General features: G+C 37.9%; 1 protein-coding gene across 3 annotated transcripts; it reads right to left on the bottom strand.

Moving 5' to 3' along the window:
- Positions 1 to 1904: 1904 nt before the first annotated feature.
- On the bottom strand, positions 1905 to 20361 carry urm1 (ubiquitin related modifier 1). Of its 3 annotated transcripts, XM_039677929.2 has the most exons (6): positions 20211 to 20361; positions 17637 to 17707; positions 12895 to 12976; positions 12061 to 12109; positions 3967 to 4068; positions 1905 to 2478 (listed from the first exon to the last, which is right to left on the bottom strand). In XM_039677929.2, the coding sequence occupies exons 1-5, from the start codon at positions 20243 to 20245 to the stop codon at positions 3985 to 3987; spliced, it is 321 nt and encodes a 106-aa protein (XP_039533863.2). In that variant the 5' UTR covers positions 20246 to 20361; the 3' UTR covers positions 1905 to 2478; positions 3967 to 3984. The 3 variants fall into 3 exon arrangements, with proteins under 3 accessions (XP_039533863.2, XP_039533864.1, XP_039533861.1); XM_039677930.2 differs by lacking the exons at positions 1905 to 2478; positions 3967 to 4068 and adding an exon at positions 11098 to 11630 and having other exon boundaries at positions 20211 to 20360; XM_039677927.2 differs by lacking the exons at positions 1905 to 2478; positions 3967 to 4068 and adding an exon at positions 11674 to 11970.
- Between the last annotated feature and the right edge of the window lie 301 nt (positions 20362 to 20662).

Below are 20662 nucleotides of genomic sequence, written 5' to 3'. Positions count from 1 at the left end.
CAAAGCTTAATGCAAATGGGTGAAGTGTCCCTTTAAGATCTACCGCCAGGGGATATTTGACAGTCACTGCATGGTTTCAGGAACAGAGCAGCATGAACATCATTCAAAACATCTTTTTTTGTTGTTGTTGATCACAAGAATGAAAGGTTTTGAACAGCATAAGTGTGAGTGATTTATTATAATTTTGTTCCTGAAACTTCTATCAGTAACTACAGAAAGGTTTTCTTGGCTTCTGTAGACAACATATGCACAGACTATAGTGCAATTTGCCTAATGGCGAGACCAAGTGCATTTGCGTACTGCAAACAGTGCCATATTCTCTATTGCTTTATTACTTTCTCTATGATTTAACAGCTGGCAAATGGCATTATGGCCTAATTAAGTCCTTTTTCAAGAGTTGCAGTCAGCTCCTTCAAACAAACTATCCAGCGGTGTTCATTTCAAAATAAAAGCGCTCTCGTCGTGAAGGCTCCTGTGAAGTCTTCTTGACTTCTTTGAATGGACAATGCATTACTACGAACTCTAACAAACCAATTAGAGCGGAACTGAAATCATTTTGAAAAGCCAGAATCTCTTGTTGTTGTAGTGTTTTGTGTTGGTGGCTTTGTTAAGAGTGCTGTTGGAGTGGATGTGTGTACTTTAAACACTGAGGCTCTATGAAACCTACAACAAGGAATGAATTTCCCAGTAGCCTCTTTAACCTAAGTCACCGCCGCTTCACTTACTGTCCGTGTTGCCTGGCAACCAGCCAACCACAGTGAAAGAATCTGTGCTCTCTTAGTGAGGGGGGGGCTGGGGGACAAGAGAAAGTGAGAAAGCGAGAGCAAGAGACTGTATACACACCCCCCGCCCCAGTTTGCCAAGTAATCACAGGGTTCCGGAAGTTAACAAGAAGCGTCTGGAATGCTGGAAACCAGAGGAGTGCCAGAAATTAATTCACACACTTAATAATGTCATTATATTTGATGATGTCATCAAATATTTAACACTCTGATATATCGGACGGCATGTACTCAATTAACACAGTCTCATCCCAAGAAGTCTTATAACTGACGTCTTGGGACGTCTTTTGACCATACGTCAACATCCGCCTTTTTAGGGTACCCTTAAACGTCGTTTACATGACGATCCCGGGCCGTCATTCAACTGACGCTTTACCTTTAACGTCGGTTGGGTTACGGGGTAGGTTTAGGGGTAGGTTTAGGTCTAGGGTATGGTTAGGATCCGATAACGTCCTCTAACCGACGGTCAAGGGTACCCTAAAAAGATATAACTGACGTCTTGGGATGAGACTCAATATCCCACATAGGGATTGTGATATAGATATGGATAGGTCCATGTTTTAATGTAAGCCTATGGGATTTAATACAGGTCTAATTACTTTGAAAAGTGTTTGATGTGATGCATCCCTTTTTCTTTCATATCTGTAACACAAGTTACAGTAAAAGTGTGAGCAATGATAATGACAACTCCCTAACGAAACACTAATAATCAAGTAAATAACATAAAGTGACAACAGCTTATTATAGCACATTACAGCATATTTTCAATTAACTATTATTCATCTAACATTGAAAACATCACTCAGTGTTTTACAGGCTTTTCACAAAATAAAACAAACAACAACAAAAAACCACTGTGAATCTATATTGAGGAACTGATGTTTCTCGTGAAATCATAAATGGCAAAAAGATGGTCAATGTAGAAGATATCTTGGGGCTGTTGTTCGCATCGTTTTGTTCTATAATATATCCAGCCCAGGCAGATTCTCTATACTATTTATAGATTGCACTTATGTGAAGAAAATCTATAATGCAGTTGTGATGGAATAAAGCCAATGGCAAGCAATGAAATATAAACTGCAATAATAAGGGTGCAAAGAATATTGTTTTATTGGAAACAACATTGAGCCTTTTTAGACACACATAACTTGTGACACCTTCAATTTCACTCATCCAGATAAAACACATTAGCACACACCCAAATACCAAATCTGCAATGTACAGCAATCATAATTCCCAGCACAAAAGAGAAACACAAAGCATTTAATCATCAGACACAGTCACTTTAGGTGGGATTTACAGTTATGGTTTATTTAGACCACTTCTGCATGTTGTGTGGCTGAATTAGGCCTTCCAATAAATAAACACAAGTAAAAAAATGTCAATAACAGAATGAAAGCAAACAAATGGTCGTTTATGGTAATTTACAGTCGATACATAAAGTTTCTGTAGCTCATAATCCTCTATGAGCATCTTTCCACAGATGGTCGGAGGTGTACATTGATCCACCCTGTCCTGCTTAGCGTATATAGCGCGCTTGAGATATTTTCATCTGGTCAGGCTTATTTCAGAATTCCCCCTGGTCCATTGTTCCCCGTCCTCCTCCTTTCCTCTGAGGGGTAGTTTCATTGCCTGTCCCGTGGATCTGGACTCCTCTCCCCCACTGCTCCTTTCAGCTTCTGGGTTAAACATTTATCTGTGAATGGGGAAAGCACAGTGCCAAAACAAATCAACGTTTCCCACTGTCCTGATGTGCATGACTTGACAATATCCTGCCCAGCTGGCCCACTGGGCAACTTGAGTTTTGTGTACTTTTCTCCCTGCTAGAGGTTTGTTGCATCTGAGTTTCAAATTTGTTGAGTACAACAATGCAAATAAGCTCACTGTAAAAAAAAAAGTCGCTGCCTTAAATTTTTTAAGTACAATCAACTTTTAAATCAATGTAAGTAACTTACAGTAAATTACATTAAACTGACTTTAAAACAGTGAGTTGAATCTAATCTAACTTTATATGAACTTATTTTGATGAGTTAAAGCAATGTAAAAACACATCATAATTGACCATATGTTTTTTTTTTTAATAAAGACCCAGAACATAACAACCATGTTGGGTAAGTTACTCTAAAAAAGTAATTAATTACAAGTTACTAATTACCTCTTCAACAGTGTAATTAGATTATTATACTAATTACTCTCTCTAAAAAGTATTTAATTTAATTACTAATTACTTTCAATATCCCATAACAATCTCAACCAGCTGAATAATACAAGGATAGACATGAATCTGTTTTAATTCTTTCAAATAAATACTATAAAATTGCATGAATTATCTTTAAACTGACCACGGTGAAGGTTACATTATAAAAACATACTTTTTAACATCAGACAATACATTTTGATGTTAAACCCACTATTGTTTTATGTCTGAACTCATGACATTTCACACTTTTTTTCATACATATTTTACAATAATTCATACGAATTTGTACGAGTGCGGTTATACGATTTAGACACCTCATAAAATGCATACGAATCGTGAGATCGGATTGATCTATACACAGTATTTACCTCAATCAGAAGTAACTGTAATTAAATTGCAGATAAATGAAGAGTAATCCCTTACTTTACATTTTCAAGGGAAAATAATTAAATTACAGTAACTAATTACTTAGTACTTAGTAATTAGTTACACCCAACAGTGATAACAACTTACTGGTGTAAAACCAGTACTTTATTTTACTATTACTACTTTATTTAAAAAAATAAAAAATAAATTATGTATATATATATATATATATATGTATATATTCCAATGTCTAATAGATAGATAGATAGATAGATAGATTATAAACAGCTTAGATAGGTTCTAAAAAAATAAGAACACTTTGAAAGTGCAATAGGAGCTTAATGGAGTTATAATTAACTTTTTAAACAATAGTCAATAGTTTAGTAGTCTTCATATTATTAATATTGTTTAGTATATTATTAAGTAAGATGTTTTGCTCATATCTGCCTGGTCTTATCGTGTTGCCTCTATTTGGGTTGTGCATGTTGTGTCAATTAGTATTTTTACATTTTTATTGACATGCCAAATTGTAGAGAAAATTACAGTGCTCTAATACGTTATTTGCTGAATACATTCATAAATAAAAGTTGACATTGAACATGATATATAGATACAGACCAAGTTCTCCACAATCCACTATGATGTCTTTATTTCCATCATTAAGTGTGTGAGTGGCAGTTTCTCTCCTGCAGATGATGAGGTTATGGTACACAACAGAAACTGAAATACAAAATTGAATTTAGTGTTAAGGGTCTCTTCCATTTTTGTAAAAACAATTATGTTTATGAAATGGCCAAAATTAGCAAACATGGACAGTAAGCGAGCCTTTTACTATGTTATAAGGAAAAAGTGATATGAGTTATGGGATAGCTTTAATGTTTTTGTTTTTTTGTGGTGTTTATGCAGCTAAAGAAATATAACAATATGGATCATAAATTCAATATCTCTATTGGGCTACTTTGTGGAGAAGGAAAATTATCCTTGAACAGAGCTGCTCAGACTTACATGTTCTGTTAAACTAAAAATAAAAAATACATTATTTTTAGGAAACCAGTAGAAAAATGTAAAGTTAACATTTATAGACATTTTAGGAAAGAAATTATTTACCCGTTGAGAGTGTGTTGACAGTCTATGTAATTGAATGGCTGAGCTCGGAGTAATGAGGTGCGTTGACGGTTACAAATTTGAAAAACAAAAAGGCAGGAATAAAGAACCCTAAACTCTAACACAAAGAACCATTTCAGATGGGTTCTTCAGGACAATACAAATCTAAATAACTGCTGTTGCTAAAGAACCTTCTTTTTTTCTTTTTGGTGTGAAGAACCTTTCCCCATTGGGATCATTTTATGGATTCAGTTTTAAGTAGCCTACTTAATTTCGTTTTCATTAATTTCTCATTTTAATCACATTTGATGATTTAGCAGCTTGTAAATATACTTTATCACTAGAAAAAAAATATGCAATCATTAAAGACATGTTTTCCATATAGACCTAACCTTTTTCGCATAAAGCGTTCTTTAAAAATCTCAAGTAGCTAATAGTAAGTGCGTCAGACTTTCTCTCTTTAAAATGTAATCAAAAGCATAAACATCTTCTTTAAACCACACAAAAGCCATAAATTACGTCTAAACGCCAATGGGGTTCCATTAATGCTTCTATTAAATGAGTATTATATCTGTGGATAGCGGTTAACCCTTTCAAGTATAGGCACTCAGGATTGACGCTCGTGAAGCGCCTGTGAAAAGGCGGCAGCGGGAAAGACTCTTTTAGCGCCAAATGAGCAATGGATTGCACGCGGGCAAGACACCCCGCGGAACTGAAGAGGAGGTTAACTCGCTTACTTCAGAGAGACAGATGAAAGGATAAAATAGTTTCACTTTAAGAGGGAGGAGCAGTGCCCAGGAGGCGGGAGTTAGACCATGATTTATTAGGAGAAAAAGACAGCGAGGGGATCCTTCAGCTGAGCTCGCGCTTGTCACGCTGACGGGTTGAGCGCTCTCTAGATTGTTGTGGAAATCTCAGTACTAGGCTAGCCTACTTTGCTGAAATGTGAAGGTTTATTATTGTAGGCTGAGTGGTAGAAGTTGTAAATAACCTTCAATATTTCTTATTCAGGTAGGTCTACCTCACTAGAAACACCTGCTTATCAAATACATTAGAAAAAAACACTAGAACGCTAAAAAGCGATGTGTTCTCGCGCTGTCTGAGGTAAAGCAGTGTATAGGTGTATATCTATCGTCATAAGAGAACGTTTAAGGAGTTGGAAGTATAAAAAAACGCTAACATGTTAAGTCCTATAGAAATCATTATGCATTTTGACTGTGTAGCCTATATACCATAAAACCATTAGGCCCCTTATGTGGATGGTGTTTATTAAAAGATATAGACAACAAGCAAATACACTTGGATTAGGAAAAAAAAAAAAAAAAAAAAAAAAAAAAAAACCTGGTCGTCAAATGGCTATTTTTGTTACCCAAAATAAGCAGTGATTTCACCTCTCAAGCTTGGCTATAGGCTTATCATATTTATAGCCTAGCTACGTGGAGATATTTATAATTATTGGTAGTGGCAAGAAAAATCGTGTTTTTGCTAACTTAAAAACTACAATTGACAACATTTATTACGACAGGCTAGCTTGTCCTAGTTTTATTTTAGTCCAGTAAAAAAAAAAATATTTAAACTTACGTATTATAGAAATAATAATAATAATAATAACAACAATATTATTATTATAGCCTAGGCGATTTTTATTTTATCGTTTTTACTATATAGCCTAAGACATTTAGGCCTATTGTTTTAAAATGATCAAGTGTATTTTACGTAAGTGCCTGGTTACAGCGTTGTACTAGCTTTCCTCACCCATAAAGGTGTCCAGAAAACAAACGTCATGCAGTGTGTGTAAACAGAATAAACAGTGTATGGATTGTGATCACTGTTGAGGAGAAAATGGGGCTGTTGTGTCTTTAAGAGGCTGCTGGTCCCTCGCTCGCAGCTGCTGGCTTGTGTGCAATAGAAGACAGTGGAGATTCATTACTTCTACAGCACAATGGACATTTATCACCCCATGGTGTTATTCAAATTCAGTACCAAGCGAAGATCATCCCCACTCCCTCTCGCCGTTCGTCGTGGCAACACCGGTATTGTTACGAGAGCCTGCGAAAAGCCTTCATAGGAACGTGATAGTCTGTGCCATTCCATAAGAACCGTCCCATCAAGGCATGGCTGAGGGCGTGCGGACTCTTCGAGCGACCCAACGCATCCCTCCTTCTTGCATTTGACCATTTTCTCCGCTTGCGTTAGTGAGGATACAGCGCTCACGCGCACAGGACAGAGGCTTCCTCACATTTTCATCACCATTGCGTTGTAAGAAGAGGCTTTGCTATAACATCATCACACCACGGGCAGCACAAGTATCGAAATGGCTCGACTGGAAATGTTTTTTGATAGTTTTTTTTCGGTCTTTGCCAATATCAGATGATGATATTGCTTGATGTCGAGAGGTGGAACTACAAGGATGTGCGCCCTTACAGGTGCAGAAATGGCGAAGAGCTGCATCGGTTACAAGGACTTTACAAAACAGCTCCTTAGCTGACTTTCTTAGCTGATTTCTTTTTTTTTTCTTCAAAAGTGTTTCTGGTTCTTATGCGGTGATCTGAGGTTTTGCATTTTGTGTGATTTATTGGCTACAATTTTTTTTAACAAGCACCCTGAAAGAGCGTCAAACTTTTAACCCTCGTAAATGATATGTTTCTAAAAGGAAGATAGGATGCGTTCGAAGTTTAAAATTTAACTGTGGATTAAATTAAAATAAAGTTTGTTGTTTGTAGGTTAGAATCCGACTTTATTATATTTCTGAGATGAAAGATCAATTGCAACTTTTTTAAAATTAAGAAAATAGAAATTGAAATCGTTCGTTAATCCTGAGGTAAAATGTACGTATATAAACTATCGCCAGTTTGTCTTTTTATTTCGTTACAACAAACAACCCGAATATAGGCTACTTTTGCCTTTTGAGGTTGGCTCATTCAAAGGATGGGAAATGCGGAACGAACGTGTTTTAAACAGGCTTACACTAGAATGATATTTTGTGTGAAAATCTACTAGGCCCAACAGCCACAGGGACACGAGAGATAGTATTTTGGTTTACACGTGGAATATATATTCTCATTTCGGTTTTTTTTTTGTTGAATGTGTGTTGTGACCAAATTATTCCTTTCAAAGGGTCCCAGAGATTGATTGTCCAAACGCAATTCTTGTCAAATATAATTGAAATCCAAGAATTGTGCCTGGACATCTGTTGCTGGAGATTCAACATCTTCGTTCTGGAGGACATATAGGCCCTGTCTGATTCTATAGCCACACTAAATATAATTTTCGTAAAGTTTAGGTAAAGGTATAGACGCTCATTATACGGGACGATTATTTTACTTGAATCACATAACTTTGAATTAATGTTCCTTAGAAAATTCAATACATTAAAATAATTATCCAAAACACTTTGGTTTTGCTTTCGCATCCTTGATCATACTCGTCTGGGAAATTTAATATTGTTTATTTTCGTTGAAACGAAAAAGGCTGTAGGCCTATATAGAACAACTGTAATTATTTTTATGTTGTTCAAGTTATGGCATTTTTAAACAACTTCCTAAACGAAATTCGTTGACTGTAAGACTTGTTTTGTTCGTGGTAGCATTTATGCTGTTCTCATTGTGAATGGTAAGTGAATAAAAAGTCACGCTGATTATAACAGCATGGTGGGAAAATGCAGTGAGCATGCTTGTGTTTCTCATTCACTGCAGACTGCCATCTTTTACCCAAAGCTGCATGGTGATGGACTTTTCCATCAAACGGACTTAACTAAAACGCCATTTACTGAATTCATTTTCGGCCTCATACTTGCATCACTCCAGATAATGTTTTGGTTCGGCAACTGCCTTTAGGCCTATTTAATGTTGTATTTTACAGTAAATGTGTTTTTCAACAAGGCCTGTAAGAGACAGTGCCAGGCAAAATAAGTGTGTGTGTTTGTGTTGGCATCTGCCTGATTTTCCAGGACTAACACAAAAATTAATTTGAAAATGAATTCTTTAATCATTTTAGTCTAAATGCAGTTTAACAGCGGGCAGTTGTCGGTAAATAGTTGTTTTGCCTTAATTTGATATTCCATTTCAGACAGTCAATTGATTGTATTGGTAACTACGTTCCACTTGCTGAATCAATAAACTGCTAATTACACTACAAAGTAGTTTCAGTGACGTTTTTGACAACTAAAAACATAATACCAAAATGTGCAAAGGCCCAACGGGATTTAGTTTGATTCGGAAGCATCGACTTGAGGGCGAATTAAACCTTTGCACCTGCACCACGTGTGGTTGAGAAGCTAAAATAAATACTGCTTTAAAATTAATTAGAAACAAATGTGCACTTGGCTATCAATTTACGCTTTTGTTTGACCATAAACTTTATCTTTTGTGGCCCCACGAGTTCTTTGAATTAGGCAAGCCTTGAATAGCTAATATCAGCGTAATTTAACAACAACAGAAGTTTAATCACATGACGACTGATGCGAATGCTATACAATCCAGACACACGTTTTGGTACACGCATTTACGAAATATAATTATTTAGCGTTTTTAAATGATTGAGGCCACTTTTACAGGGTTATGCAGGGGAGGCCTATCTTGACTAGAGAGAAATTAATTCATAAAAAGTTACATAATCTGCTCAAAGTAGCCAATTTTACCCCTTGCTGATTTCAAAATGTTCTAGATTTCAGTTTACTGCTAATACATTCTAAATAAAATAAAACAGTAGGCCTATGCCTTGGCTATGTCTTCAGAAATGTCGGTGGTGTTTTTTTTTCCTGTCGCTGTTGAGACGTTTTTGAAAAATGCTATTACCTTGCCTGCCGATGGCGCACTTCTAACGGCTAATTGCGACGTGCAACCGTTGACTAAACCAGGTCCGATGGAAGCACGGGCCTCCAAAGATTAGGGCTGAATGCTAATTAATGTATTAATACAATCATATTCTGATGGACTGGTGATTCAAGGGAGAGGTAGTAAACATTAAGTTGGCTGTTTACTTGTAGCATTTAGTTTCAGGTCTAGACGTAGGCTACAAAAGTGTCAAGACACAAATGGTTTATTTGGTATGAATACGAGACACCGTAATTATAGATTAAATGATAGAGAAATCACGATTTTTAATTTGTGAAAGACTAATATTAATTTTAAAATAAAGGCTAAAATGTTGCTAGCCGAGTCCGACAGAATAGGGCTAATTCGGAATAGGCTATAGGCCTAAAATGACAATTTCTGCGTTGTTTTCATTTTCAAATGGCATATAACAATATATTTTATACTTTTGGCTACGATATTTAACGATATTTTTTTTCTTCAATAGAGGAAAATGGCCGTGCTCCATTTTGTAAAATCGGTGTAAGCTTAATCACATCGTCTATCAATTATAGGCTAAACCATTAATTTATTAAGCTAGGCAGGCCTAATTCAAATCGTTACTTTGACGTTGTTTTAAGATTGCTTTTTTACATAAGGTTACATATTCGTATAGCTTGTGTTTGATGTAAAGTTAGTATTATTTTTGGAAATGATTCCATATTTGTAGCCTATTGTTAAGAACAGGCGCTTAATAGGTGCTTAATCAAGTGGGTTAAATCCATTCTTGAATGAAAATAATAAAAGAATACTAAAAAACGACGGTAAAATATTAAAACAGTCTGAAGATACATTGATAGCCAATATGCAATTAATAGAGCTAAGTAGGCTATAAAATATGCGTTAAATCTCTATCATCTTATGTTCACTTCGCACCAGGCTACACTAATAGTATTTTAGACTAAAAATTTTAAGAATGTAACGTTACTTGCTATTAGCGAATATAGCCTTACCTTTTTTTTTCAAACTAATTTCACTGAATTGGCCAACTAGAATTAAGAAAAAAATATAAATTTATAATAATAATATGGTAGGCTAGGCTATATTTATTTAAAAATATAATATTTTTGTCCGTTTATGTTAAAAACCAAAACACATAAACAGTAGGCCTAAGCACATAAAATTAGTAATGTCTATTCATCTTTATAAATAACGTCTTGAAAAATAAGCGAAAGTGTGGATCGCACAGCCTATAAGGCGACTTTTAAATCTGTAGGAAGTGTCTTTTTAAAAAAAGAGACTCGTGGCCTCCCAACAGGTCACACTGCAGGAGAAGCATGTTTACCCCTGTATTCCCCCTTTCACCCCACACCACACACACACACTTCAATACTGACATCACGCATTTCTCCCTCGACATCATTAGCATCAGTATTATAGTGTTACTATTATCATTTGGGTTTCCGTTGCAAATCGAGTCTTCAGCCAAAAGAGATTTGTGCTCGACCTCCCGCCATCATCCTATAGTTTATTCTAATGAATATTCTATATAAAGGAAGAATACCTAAATCAAACATAAAAGATAATACCTCATTTGACTAGAAAAGTGCCATTTTATCCGTACGATGTTATATGCTAAAAGAATAGGTCGTCCCAAAACTTATTAATATTTAGACGTAGAATTAGGACTACTTTACTGCAGCAGTCTAAGTTTAGGAATGCAATAAAATCTCTTGCCCTCACATAAATATTTAATATCAAATAATCAACCTTATAAGCTTATGACAAATATAAAACATTAATGTATACTAACACTAGCAAATTTAAAATCAAATTAGTGCAAAGAAAAATATATTGTGGCAAAATTTACACAATATTTATTCAGATAAAAAAAATTATAATATGGACTTACATAAAAAACATACAAGCTATAAAGGCATCAAACATAAAATGAATGAAAATTATAACAGAGCCTTTTGATATGGGGCAAGCGGTCCACCATGTCTCCAGAGAATCCATCTGGACACTGGCTAGACAGAGTGACCTTCCTAATGAGCCATTGCTCCCCATCGTAACCCCGCCACGCTCCAGTAAGGTACGGGACAGTGAATTTCCCTCGGCAGCCAGATTCCCGGTGATGTTACGTTTTATTGGAATTAAAACCAAAATAAAGTCTTTTTCACCCGATTGGTCGAAAAGCCTGGCCTAGGAATTGAAATCGGCCACCGATGGCGTTGTTGATGGATCGTCTGATATTTGACCTTTTAGAAGGGTGGAGGGGCTTCTGTATGGGTGTGGCATTTATATCAGAGTCAGTTAACCTCCATGAAGAGTAGAGATAAACACAACGTTATCCTGGTCCTGAAGCTGGTATTCCAGTTCACCCTGCAAGGGATATGGATGCACATGCAAGAAAGAAAAAAAAAGAAAAAGAAAAAAACATTTGGCTCATAAATATCATCTTGAAAAAATTCTACACTGAAGATCTAATGTATACCCAGAAAAAAGTATGTATTGTAAATTGTAGAATTCATTAGAAAGTGTTGCAGCTTTACATCAACACTTGATTTGCAGGTTTTGTCATTGACAGTTGTTGAGACATTGACTTTTTTCAATTGATTGTTACTTTAAATTACGGTCTGATGCCAATACATGTTTTCCTGAAAGAACAACCCACCACAACCTTTATGTGCATTAGATGAATGAAGAGAAGCTGATACTGGACCTAAAATGAGCATGTCATTAAAACAGAGAGTGGAAGGAGTGATTGAGGAAATGTACACACACACGCACAAGCAAACACACACCATCTTACCATTAGTTCCCAGTCTGCGTCGTTAATCAATACGAGAATCCCAGGTCTACTGTGTGTGTCAAAAAGAAGAGCTCATGTAAGTGATGTGAGCTACACAAAAACATGACAGTAAAGCAGCTCTCTGATAATAATACGCAGCCTGTATGTACACAATGAATATCGCCACTGCTGCGGTTATCTAGGACCCTTGCATCCGCAGTTCATTAAATGAACGAGCTTCTCTCATGCAAACATACACAGGCAAGATGAAATACAATGAAGACTATGCATAGAACATCCTCTCACAAAGATTAGTAAAATATTTATTATTACAAAAACCCATAATCAACCATTAATACAAAATATTGTAATAATCATAAGGAATTTTATATTTTATTTTATATTTGAAGTACGAGGTGCTAATGTAGGTGAAGGGGTTGCCCCTCACGGCTAAATAGTCAACGGTGAGGTTTATACGGCATTGAAGACGGCTCTGTATCAGAGGTATTTTCAGGTAGCAGTCCATGCTGATAACGGCAATAAAGGCCATTTACGACGATTCTCTCTATAAACCTCTTATCACAATTTCAAAAAATAAAAATCCACCAGTTTAGTTTTTCCAAGGCTGAGGAAGCAAGGTATAATTTCTTATTCTTGATGCATTCAAAAAAGTATTTTATCACAAAAGGGAATGTGGTGTGATTCGACCTCCTTGACCTCACGGAGAATCTGCAGCGAACACGTAGCACTGCATTTATGACGAGTGTGTGTCTACAGTACGCGTGTGTATTTGTCTGAGCATCATCCTGCATCGGTAACGTATTTACTGTGCATCTGCGAAGTGTGTGTACTTACACAGTGTCGCCCTGCATAAAGAGCTCTGGGCGCTCCTTCAGCATGTTCCCTCGGATCCACGCCAGCAGCTGCTTCATGTCCCCTGTAAGAGTACCACAGAGGTCAAAGTTCACAGGTCAGAGTTCAGTGAGCCAGCCCCACGGTCGATGTGACGCGACAGAGCCTCGAATTCAAGGTGGGGGAGGTATATCAAGAATAGACTCAACCACTGTCATCTTTGAGCGCACCATTGAAAATACAGCAGTGATGCCGATTAAATTCAAATTCAGAAACACAGAGACACCATTAACTGTAGCCGTATCAGCCTGAAAGCACCGACCAGGTAAACGTGACTGGAATAGGTAGGTTTAAAATCCAGAAGGTTAGGACCGAAAAGCTGTATATCTACGAGGGGGGGTGTGAGGTTGATGATTGATGGATATAAACCCAGGGCGCCAATGTGAATTCAAATTAAATCTAGGATGTCTGCACACCCCCCACGAAAACAAAATGTGCTAGAAGCCGATATTTGTAAGCCTATGTTTTGTGAATACCTGTATGCCAAAAATTTTACTTCAAATGTTTTGGTGGGTGTTGTAAAACAATCACATTTTGTTTTCTACTGAAGCTATGCAAATAATACCGAATCAAAGCTATTGGCTATTATTCCACTAATTGAAGGGCAATAAAGTTTAGTCTTCAACATTTGTGTGTTCTGTGATAATACAAGCGCGTGATGATGGATGATAATTGTTTTAATAATCGTGTGTGTGTGTGTGAGCAATGAAGCTCCGCTACCCAACATGGCGGAGAAGTCAGTATGTCCAACATCAACATTGTATCATCAGCGTCCATTCTGGAACATACCAGTTTCCTGCTCGGAGGGGTGGTGGAGACAAAGACGGAGAAAGAGTGAGGAAGACGGGGAGAGAAAGAAGGAAAAGAGAGAGATGTTTTCATTCTGGGGAGGAGTTTGAATTTATTGTTTGCGAGTGTGGCTGTGGTTGACATAAGGCTGGGCAAGCACGTTGTCTGTATTTTGAAGAATATTGCTAGTTTGTCTGTATGAAAAGCCATTGCACTTATTGGAAATGTGACATCAGAGACGGAGCTTTTAAAAACATCTAAAATAACTACTGCACTTCCCACCCTATCGTAACACATGGGTAGAATCGCCATACTGCTGCTGATCCCTGGACACATAACCTTGATAACTTACCGTAATCTTTGGATATAAATAGAATGAAACAAGACTTCAATGTGTTCATATGTGTGTCAGCATAGATCTCGACTATAAATCCGATAAAGGAACTGAGTTTGGCAACATTTAACAGTAGATGCTTAACTGACACGCATCTCGATTCAAGCAGCTGGGAGGGATATATAAGGTCTCAGGTGGGCAATGGTTACTTGAAGCAGAGAACCTGTGAGGGGGGTTGGGAATACCTTGGTGAGTTTGAGGACACGATGACCAGGAGACATAGTCTATAGCTAACTGGCTATGCAAACATGTATAATTAGACCAGGACAAATTAGCAAGAGGACGAAAGCAGAGGGCAAGTGGGTGCAGGAGCGAGGGTCTATACAATACTCTTGACTGGGCAAGTTTCCACCAGAACTGAAGCTTTCAGAGATGTCAGCACCAATGCGTGCAAGTGTGTGCGCTTGTAAGCGCGTGGCGTGCTTCTCAGCGAGAGGAAGGGGTCGAGCAACAGAGGCTGTTTCAGGTTAATTGGATCGCTGTCAGCCTCTTCAGTTGTGTAACGATCGTTGTACCTTGCAGCTCGGCTAGCCCACAATACTGAACCTATAAAGAAGAGTGATGCTTGCCTCAGTGCTAAGCTACCGCAATGAATATTGACTAGTACCAAAAGCAGGGGCGAAAAACAGACGTGATCACTTTCAGCCACATCACTCCTTTGATTGGGAGAACTTGAAAAAACAAAACCAAAGCAAAAGTCTCCTGCGTCGTACAAAGGGTGGTTTATGTGAGCCAAGGGTAAAGAGTGAGGGGTCAACAAGATGCCCCATGTTTCTTAGCCCTCTTTTGTACGGGTAAGGGAAGAATGGCAGACGAAAAGGACTGTATAGGTCGTGGTGAGGTAAGAAGATACAGAGGCAAAACAGGACTAGGAGGGGGGAAGTATGCGTCATCGCAGACAGGTGCATGCTGGGATAAAGCCTGCGTGGGAGGGTGGCGGTGTCTGTGTAGCATAGTGGCTGGCTAACTCTCTCCGTTTCCTTTCTCTTTTCATGACAATCATCATTATCACCACTATCTTTGGGTGGGAGGGAATTAAGTCATTCATCTTGCTCAGGATATGAGGGTTGGTGTTTCTATGACAATCGTGTGTGTGTGTGTGTGTGTGTGTCCGGCAGCGGGGGGCTCTGCACTACTCATCAATCACTCAGAAAGGTCTGGAGACCAGCGGACAGAAAATGTAGGCAGGATTAGCGTAGAGCATCAGTGTCAGACTTAGCAATCGTAGCCAGCCATCCGTGATGTACTCAAATCATGCCCAAACCCATGTACAGACTATAGGCTTCAAATGTGCTCCAAGGTCATCCCCTAGGCCCCTGCAAGGTCTTGGTGGCCACATTCCCTGCTGTCGTCCACTTTTGTGGACAGGTTGTCGTGGATACTCCGGTGCCATGGAGCTTGACCCTTCTCTTGTTTGGCAAGGCCACCAAAGTGCACAGTGTTCTCGACCTCGGAGCTGGGAAAGCCATGCAAAATACTGACATACTTGGCCAAAAGTTCTAGTCCTGTTCAATATAACTCACACCTCAAGTGAAGGACGAACACCGTCCATGAGACAGGAAAAGTAACAGTTCACCACAAAAATCTCTGCAAATCCTTGACTCATCATTGAGTTACCAGGTTGACTTTAAACAACTCATTGACAACAACTTAACTTTGTGAATACCAGTTGAGGGAAAGAAAGGGTTCATAACCCACTAACTAAATTTGTGTGGAAAACCACATGGTAGGCTCAAAGGAACATAGATGGATGAAATTCACTCTGTAGATAGAACCCTCATCTACTAATCACTTTCCCAATCCCAAACGTTAACTGCAAATCCAGGAACTTCTGAGCATGTGCATGGGATATAAGGTCTTGCTTTACCAATCCATCTTTTCCACTAATGACTCTCAAACGACTTGCTTTCCAAGCCAGAGATGGCAGAGAACATGTTACCCACTCACTGCTTAAATCCAGGGGGCAATACAAGCACTCCCCCACAACCAAATATCCCACCGCTTTCACCCAAACGTCCCACCAGGAAGCCGTAGGAATGCAAGGTGTTTGTAGGAGTGGGGCATTTGTACTGTCAGGCATCCCAAAAAATGACTGCACACAAAAAGGACTTAGTGCTTTGTAACAATTGTCCCTCCCTCCTTTACTGGCCCTCCATTCTCCATACCTTTCCTGTGACCCCAGCACTAGGCATAAAAGATCCATCAACAGTATCACTGGCTGCATTTACAAGTGAAAGGGGCCCAATAATGGAGCAGTTAGGGGAAGAATGGCTGGGCACAGGGAGGCTCACAGATGTTGGTGGTTGAGGGGGAGGTGGGATGTATGGAGAAGGGGCTCAGCTCCATTGTCGCTGAGGGAGGGGTGGAGGGGACGGGGGGTGGGCACCTCGATTTGTGATGGCAGGCCGGCACTTGTTTGCCATTGGCCCAATGTCAGAGTGAAAGCAGGACTGGCTAGAAGAAAAGGTGTCCAGGGAAGCGTGTGAACCAAGGCTCTAAGAGGTCAGGGGAGGAAAGGAGGCGAATGGGAAAAGGGCATCAGGCAGAGGGGCGGCAGAATAAAGGAAATAGATGTGGAGAAAGAAGCACATAATTTGGTATGATTTGTGTGGCTTTCTACTATAGGAGTACCAGAGGAAAAAAAGGCATCCATTCGTTCAATAAGGGCATAAGGCCAATAAGTGAATCCTATATCCGAAACTCTGGTGTGGGGAGAGAAAGGGTACAGATATTTGGACCTAATTAAGTCATCAGCGCTGAGAATGGTAAATCACTGGTTTGAAAAGGTGAAAAACATTTGAAGTCTGATAGAAGTCTCTTAATATTACCCAACCATCAGAACATCTGAGCATTATCTGTGCTTTATCTTTCATACATTAGATGTAAAAGAATACTTCAGTAAAAACTTTACTCTTTAAGAAAATAGTAACAAACTTGATATTCAAGACAATATTTAAAAACTTGTGTTGTTATGCAGTTGAGGTATTCTGAATGTTTTTTAGTACATTGCTATGGTTGCTGGGGTGTTCTTGGTGGTAGCTTTACTCTCCTCAAGTTATATTTATATTTGAGATTTAGGTCACTAACATAAATGGTGCAGGGAGGGCAGGTTACAAGCTGAAGGCCAAAGATACAGTCACCCAAAAATTACATACCCCCATGTCATTTCGTAAAATTAATTTCAATGAAAAATTAAATAATTTATTTTCTTTCTTCTGTGGAACACAAAAGAAGATATTTTGAAAATGTCTCAGTGATTTTTGACAATATTTAAGACCCCATTGCCATTCATTACATGGACAAAAACGGTCGAATCATTTCACAGAATAGAGTCATACAAGCAAGTGAAATGAGCATGAAAGCAAGTAAATGATGACAGGACTTTCATTTTTGGGTGAACTATGCTTTTGATACTTAGAGTTAGGGGTTTAATAGTAAAAGTGATACTTGCATTAGCAAACTCCACAAACACAACAGAAGAGGTCAATCTTTTCATACTCACAGGGATCTGATTGGCTAGGGAGTGCCACATGATGATTCTTGACTCCATTAAACAGAAGTTCAGCTCCACCTCTAAAACAGGAAAAATACAGTGCATATAATGCTGATACAATGCTGTACTCTTACAGGTACAGCTTTTAACAATTATAATATGCAGTGAAGGTTCTCCCATTTCCAAAATCATTTAACAATATCCTCCATGCAGCTTTTACTAAACTAAAACTAAATCCATGACGAATAAGAAACCCAATCTGATTAAGCGCTCTTACTTGTACCAACTGACTGTTGCAGTTTCATTTCACCGCTAATGGTGTTGACATAGAAACATAAATCCGAACAGCTCGGACCAAATGCAATGATTTAACAAACATTTTTTGTTCCTGAGACTTCCACAGACGATACATGTCAGTTTTTTAACATATAGACCACTTCTATTATTGATTGCTATCAGGAGTTTCAACCAGTAGAACAAAAAGTGTTTATGAAAAAAATTGTCTACCTTTAAAACTCTTGAAGATTTTTCAGGTATGGATGTGGTTATTTCCGTTTTTGTAAAGAAATTTACATAACTTATAACACCTAGACTAATAGGCTTTATGCGGAGCGTCACGTGACCAAACCGGAAAACGGGTCTCATCGCATCCGCTTGTCAGAGAAAGTGTTAACGGCCGTAAGAACTGACTACGATATCTATGGATTTTTATGGTAATCAGCTAACCTAACTAGTTCACTTTGTTATTGGCGTTTTATTCCATTTAAATATCTAAACGTTTCTGTGAAGAAGAAAAAATATAAAAAGTTTAAATATCAATCTGCATATGTGAGGGACATTGGTTATGCTAATCTTTGCTCGCTCCTTTTAAGTTATCTTGAGTAAAACTGCAAAAAATTTCATGAAGCACATACAAAAGACCTGGACCGGAAGCGATGAGACCTGTTCAAACAGAATGCGGAAGTAAGTTGTGCATAGAGCCTATTCTAATGAATTTGCACAGACCAACAAATCTACTCCAAAGAAGACATCTCAGTATACTGTACAGTTTAATTAGCAGTGTTTAATAAACGCAAACTCAGTAAGTGACAGAGATCTGTGCAAGATCGAGAGAAGGTGCATGCCAGTGAAAAAAAAAAAAAAAAACAGACAGGGACATGAAGTCAGAATAGGACTCATGTAGCAGGTGCAGACCCAATAAAGGGACCTCACATCTCCTGGAGAATGCCCAGTTGTCCTCCAGATCGCCCAGCCTGGCGAGATGCCCGTACCCTAGCGGTACAGAGAGAAGCCAGCCTGTGTGCCAGCCCCAGAAAGGCCACTCACAAACACCACCTCTGTCCATAGACAGTCACATAGGACTCTGTGGCGACTTAAAGGCAGATGAATTCTGCCCAATATTTTTTTGAGATGCTCTCCCTTACTGTGTTCGGAATAGCATACTGCCATAATACAATTGGTTTCTGTAATATATACAAGATGTGTACTATGCACAGTATGCAACGTTTCAGCATGGATAGAATATTCTGATGGCCTAGGATATTTGTCAAAACAACACAACCATCATTTACAAGATTATAACTAAACAGCAATCACTGAACTGCACAATGTAGTGATATGCAAAATGTAATAATGTTGTGAGACTGAGAACATCGATTGCATCAGAGTGACGGAAAGGGAGAGCATGTCAAATTAAATCCTGGCTAATTCATGGGGTGCTGAAAAATGTTGCATTCGGTCAAAGTTCTACTGTTTGAAATGTTTATTGCTGGACAACCTGTTTCACATTCTGCTTTTACAATATGTTCACTTGAGTATGTAGCGAGCAGTCCACTATCATGCCATTCCAAACCTCAGAAATACTAAAAAGTACACTTACACTCAAATTTAGTTTTGTGTAACCTAATATATTTAGGTTGACATAGTCACGTTAAATAGCATTTTTTTAATTTAAATTAAATCAATTAATGTAGATGTTGCCATATGAAGCACATTTTTAGGTTACTATTTTCAGTACAGTACAACCTTTTATAATTAAAAAAATAATAAGTTAAACGAGTAGGAAAAGTACGCATTTCTCCAACAGACGAACAGCTATAATCCACCACTAAAATGGAAATATCATAATATGATAAAAGACACTGGTGCTACTTGAGTACTGTCAAAAAACTCATTCTGAAAAAAAAAAAACTTTAAAAATGTGTCTCAAACCCAAGCTCAAAATTTCTATTAAGAATAAAACGTTTCCCACAGAATTTACATCAACATCGATTATTATTTTGTTAATTTAAGCGAGTGAATCAGATTATTTATCTAGTAGGTTTGAAGCGCATGATTGACAGCTCCGACAACTCCCTCAGCACGCGCTGCTCCAAGAGCATAAATAATATGAATTTATTATTTCTATTAAGTGTCATCACTGGAGCTAAACAGCTAAACGAATAACAGGCTTTTCCGGCCAGGTTTAATCTCTAAAGCTTCTGTCTAATTGTTTTGAAAAAGTATCATGCATTACGTGCACTAATGTGACCATTGGAACACGAGGAAATGTAATGAAGAATAAAGAAAGCAATAAATACTAACCCAAACTCCAGATGCAGACCTAAGGGCGCTGCCATGTTGCTGGCTGCACAACCCGGAAAGAATCGCACACGTTCACCGGAAATGACATCTTCCTTTGAGGATCCTATTCGGAGTGAACCGGAGTGAACGGTTCGTTCGTGATGTTTCAGAGACAAGCCTTGGTTTTCCTTTGGGTATTTGCTGTATTACACATTATGAAGAACGAATAAATGCATTGATTGAAAGTTTACCTTGAAACATTTTTTAAAAACATGTCTAAAAATATCTAAAATATGTAGGCTAATGTAAATTATATTAAATTGCGGATTTGAAAAACATTATATTAAACCTTACTTTTAACTATGCTCTTACTGTATTATATATATATATATATATATATATATATATATACACACACACACACACACACACACACACACTGTGTGTATTTAAATGCTAAACATTAATTCTTA

This window comes from Pimephales promelas, chromosome 23 (genome assembly GCF_988280905.1).
Source record: "Pimephales promelas chromosome 23, fPimPro1.hap1.1, whole genome shotgun sequence".
In the NCBI taxonomy this organism is placed as follows: Eukaryota; Metazoa; Chordata; class Actinopteri; order Cypriniformes; family Leuciscidae; genus Pimephales; species Pimephales promelas.
Note: the sequence above shows the minus strand (reverse complement) of the source record. Positions and strands in the feature narration are given on the sequence as shown.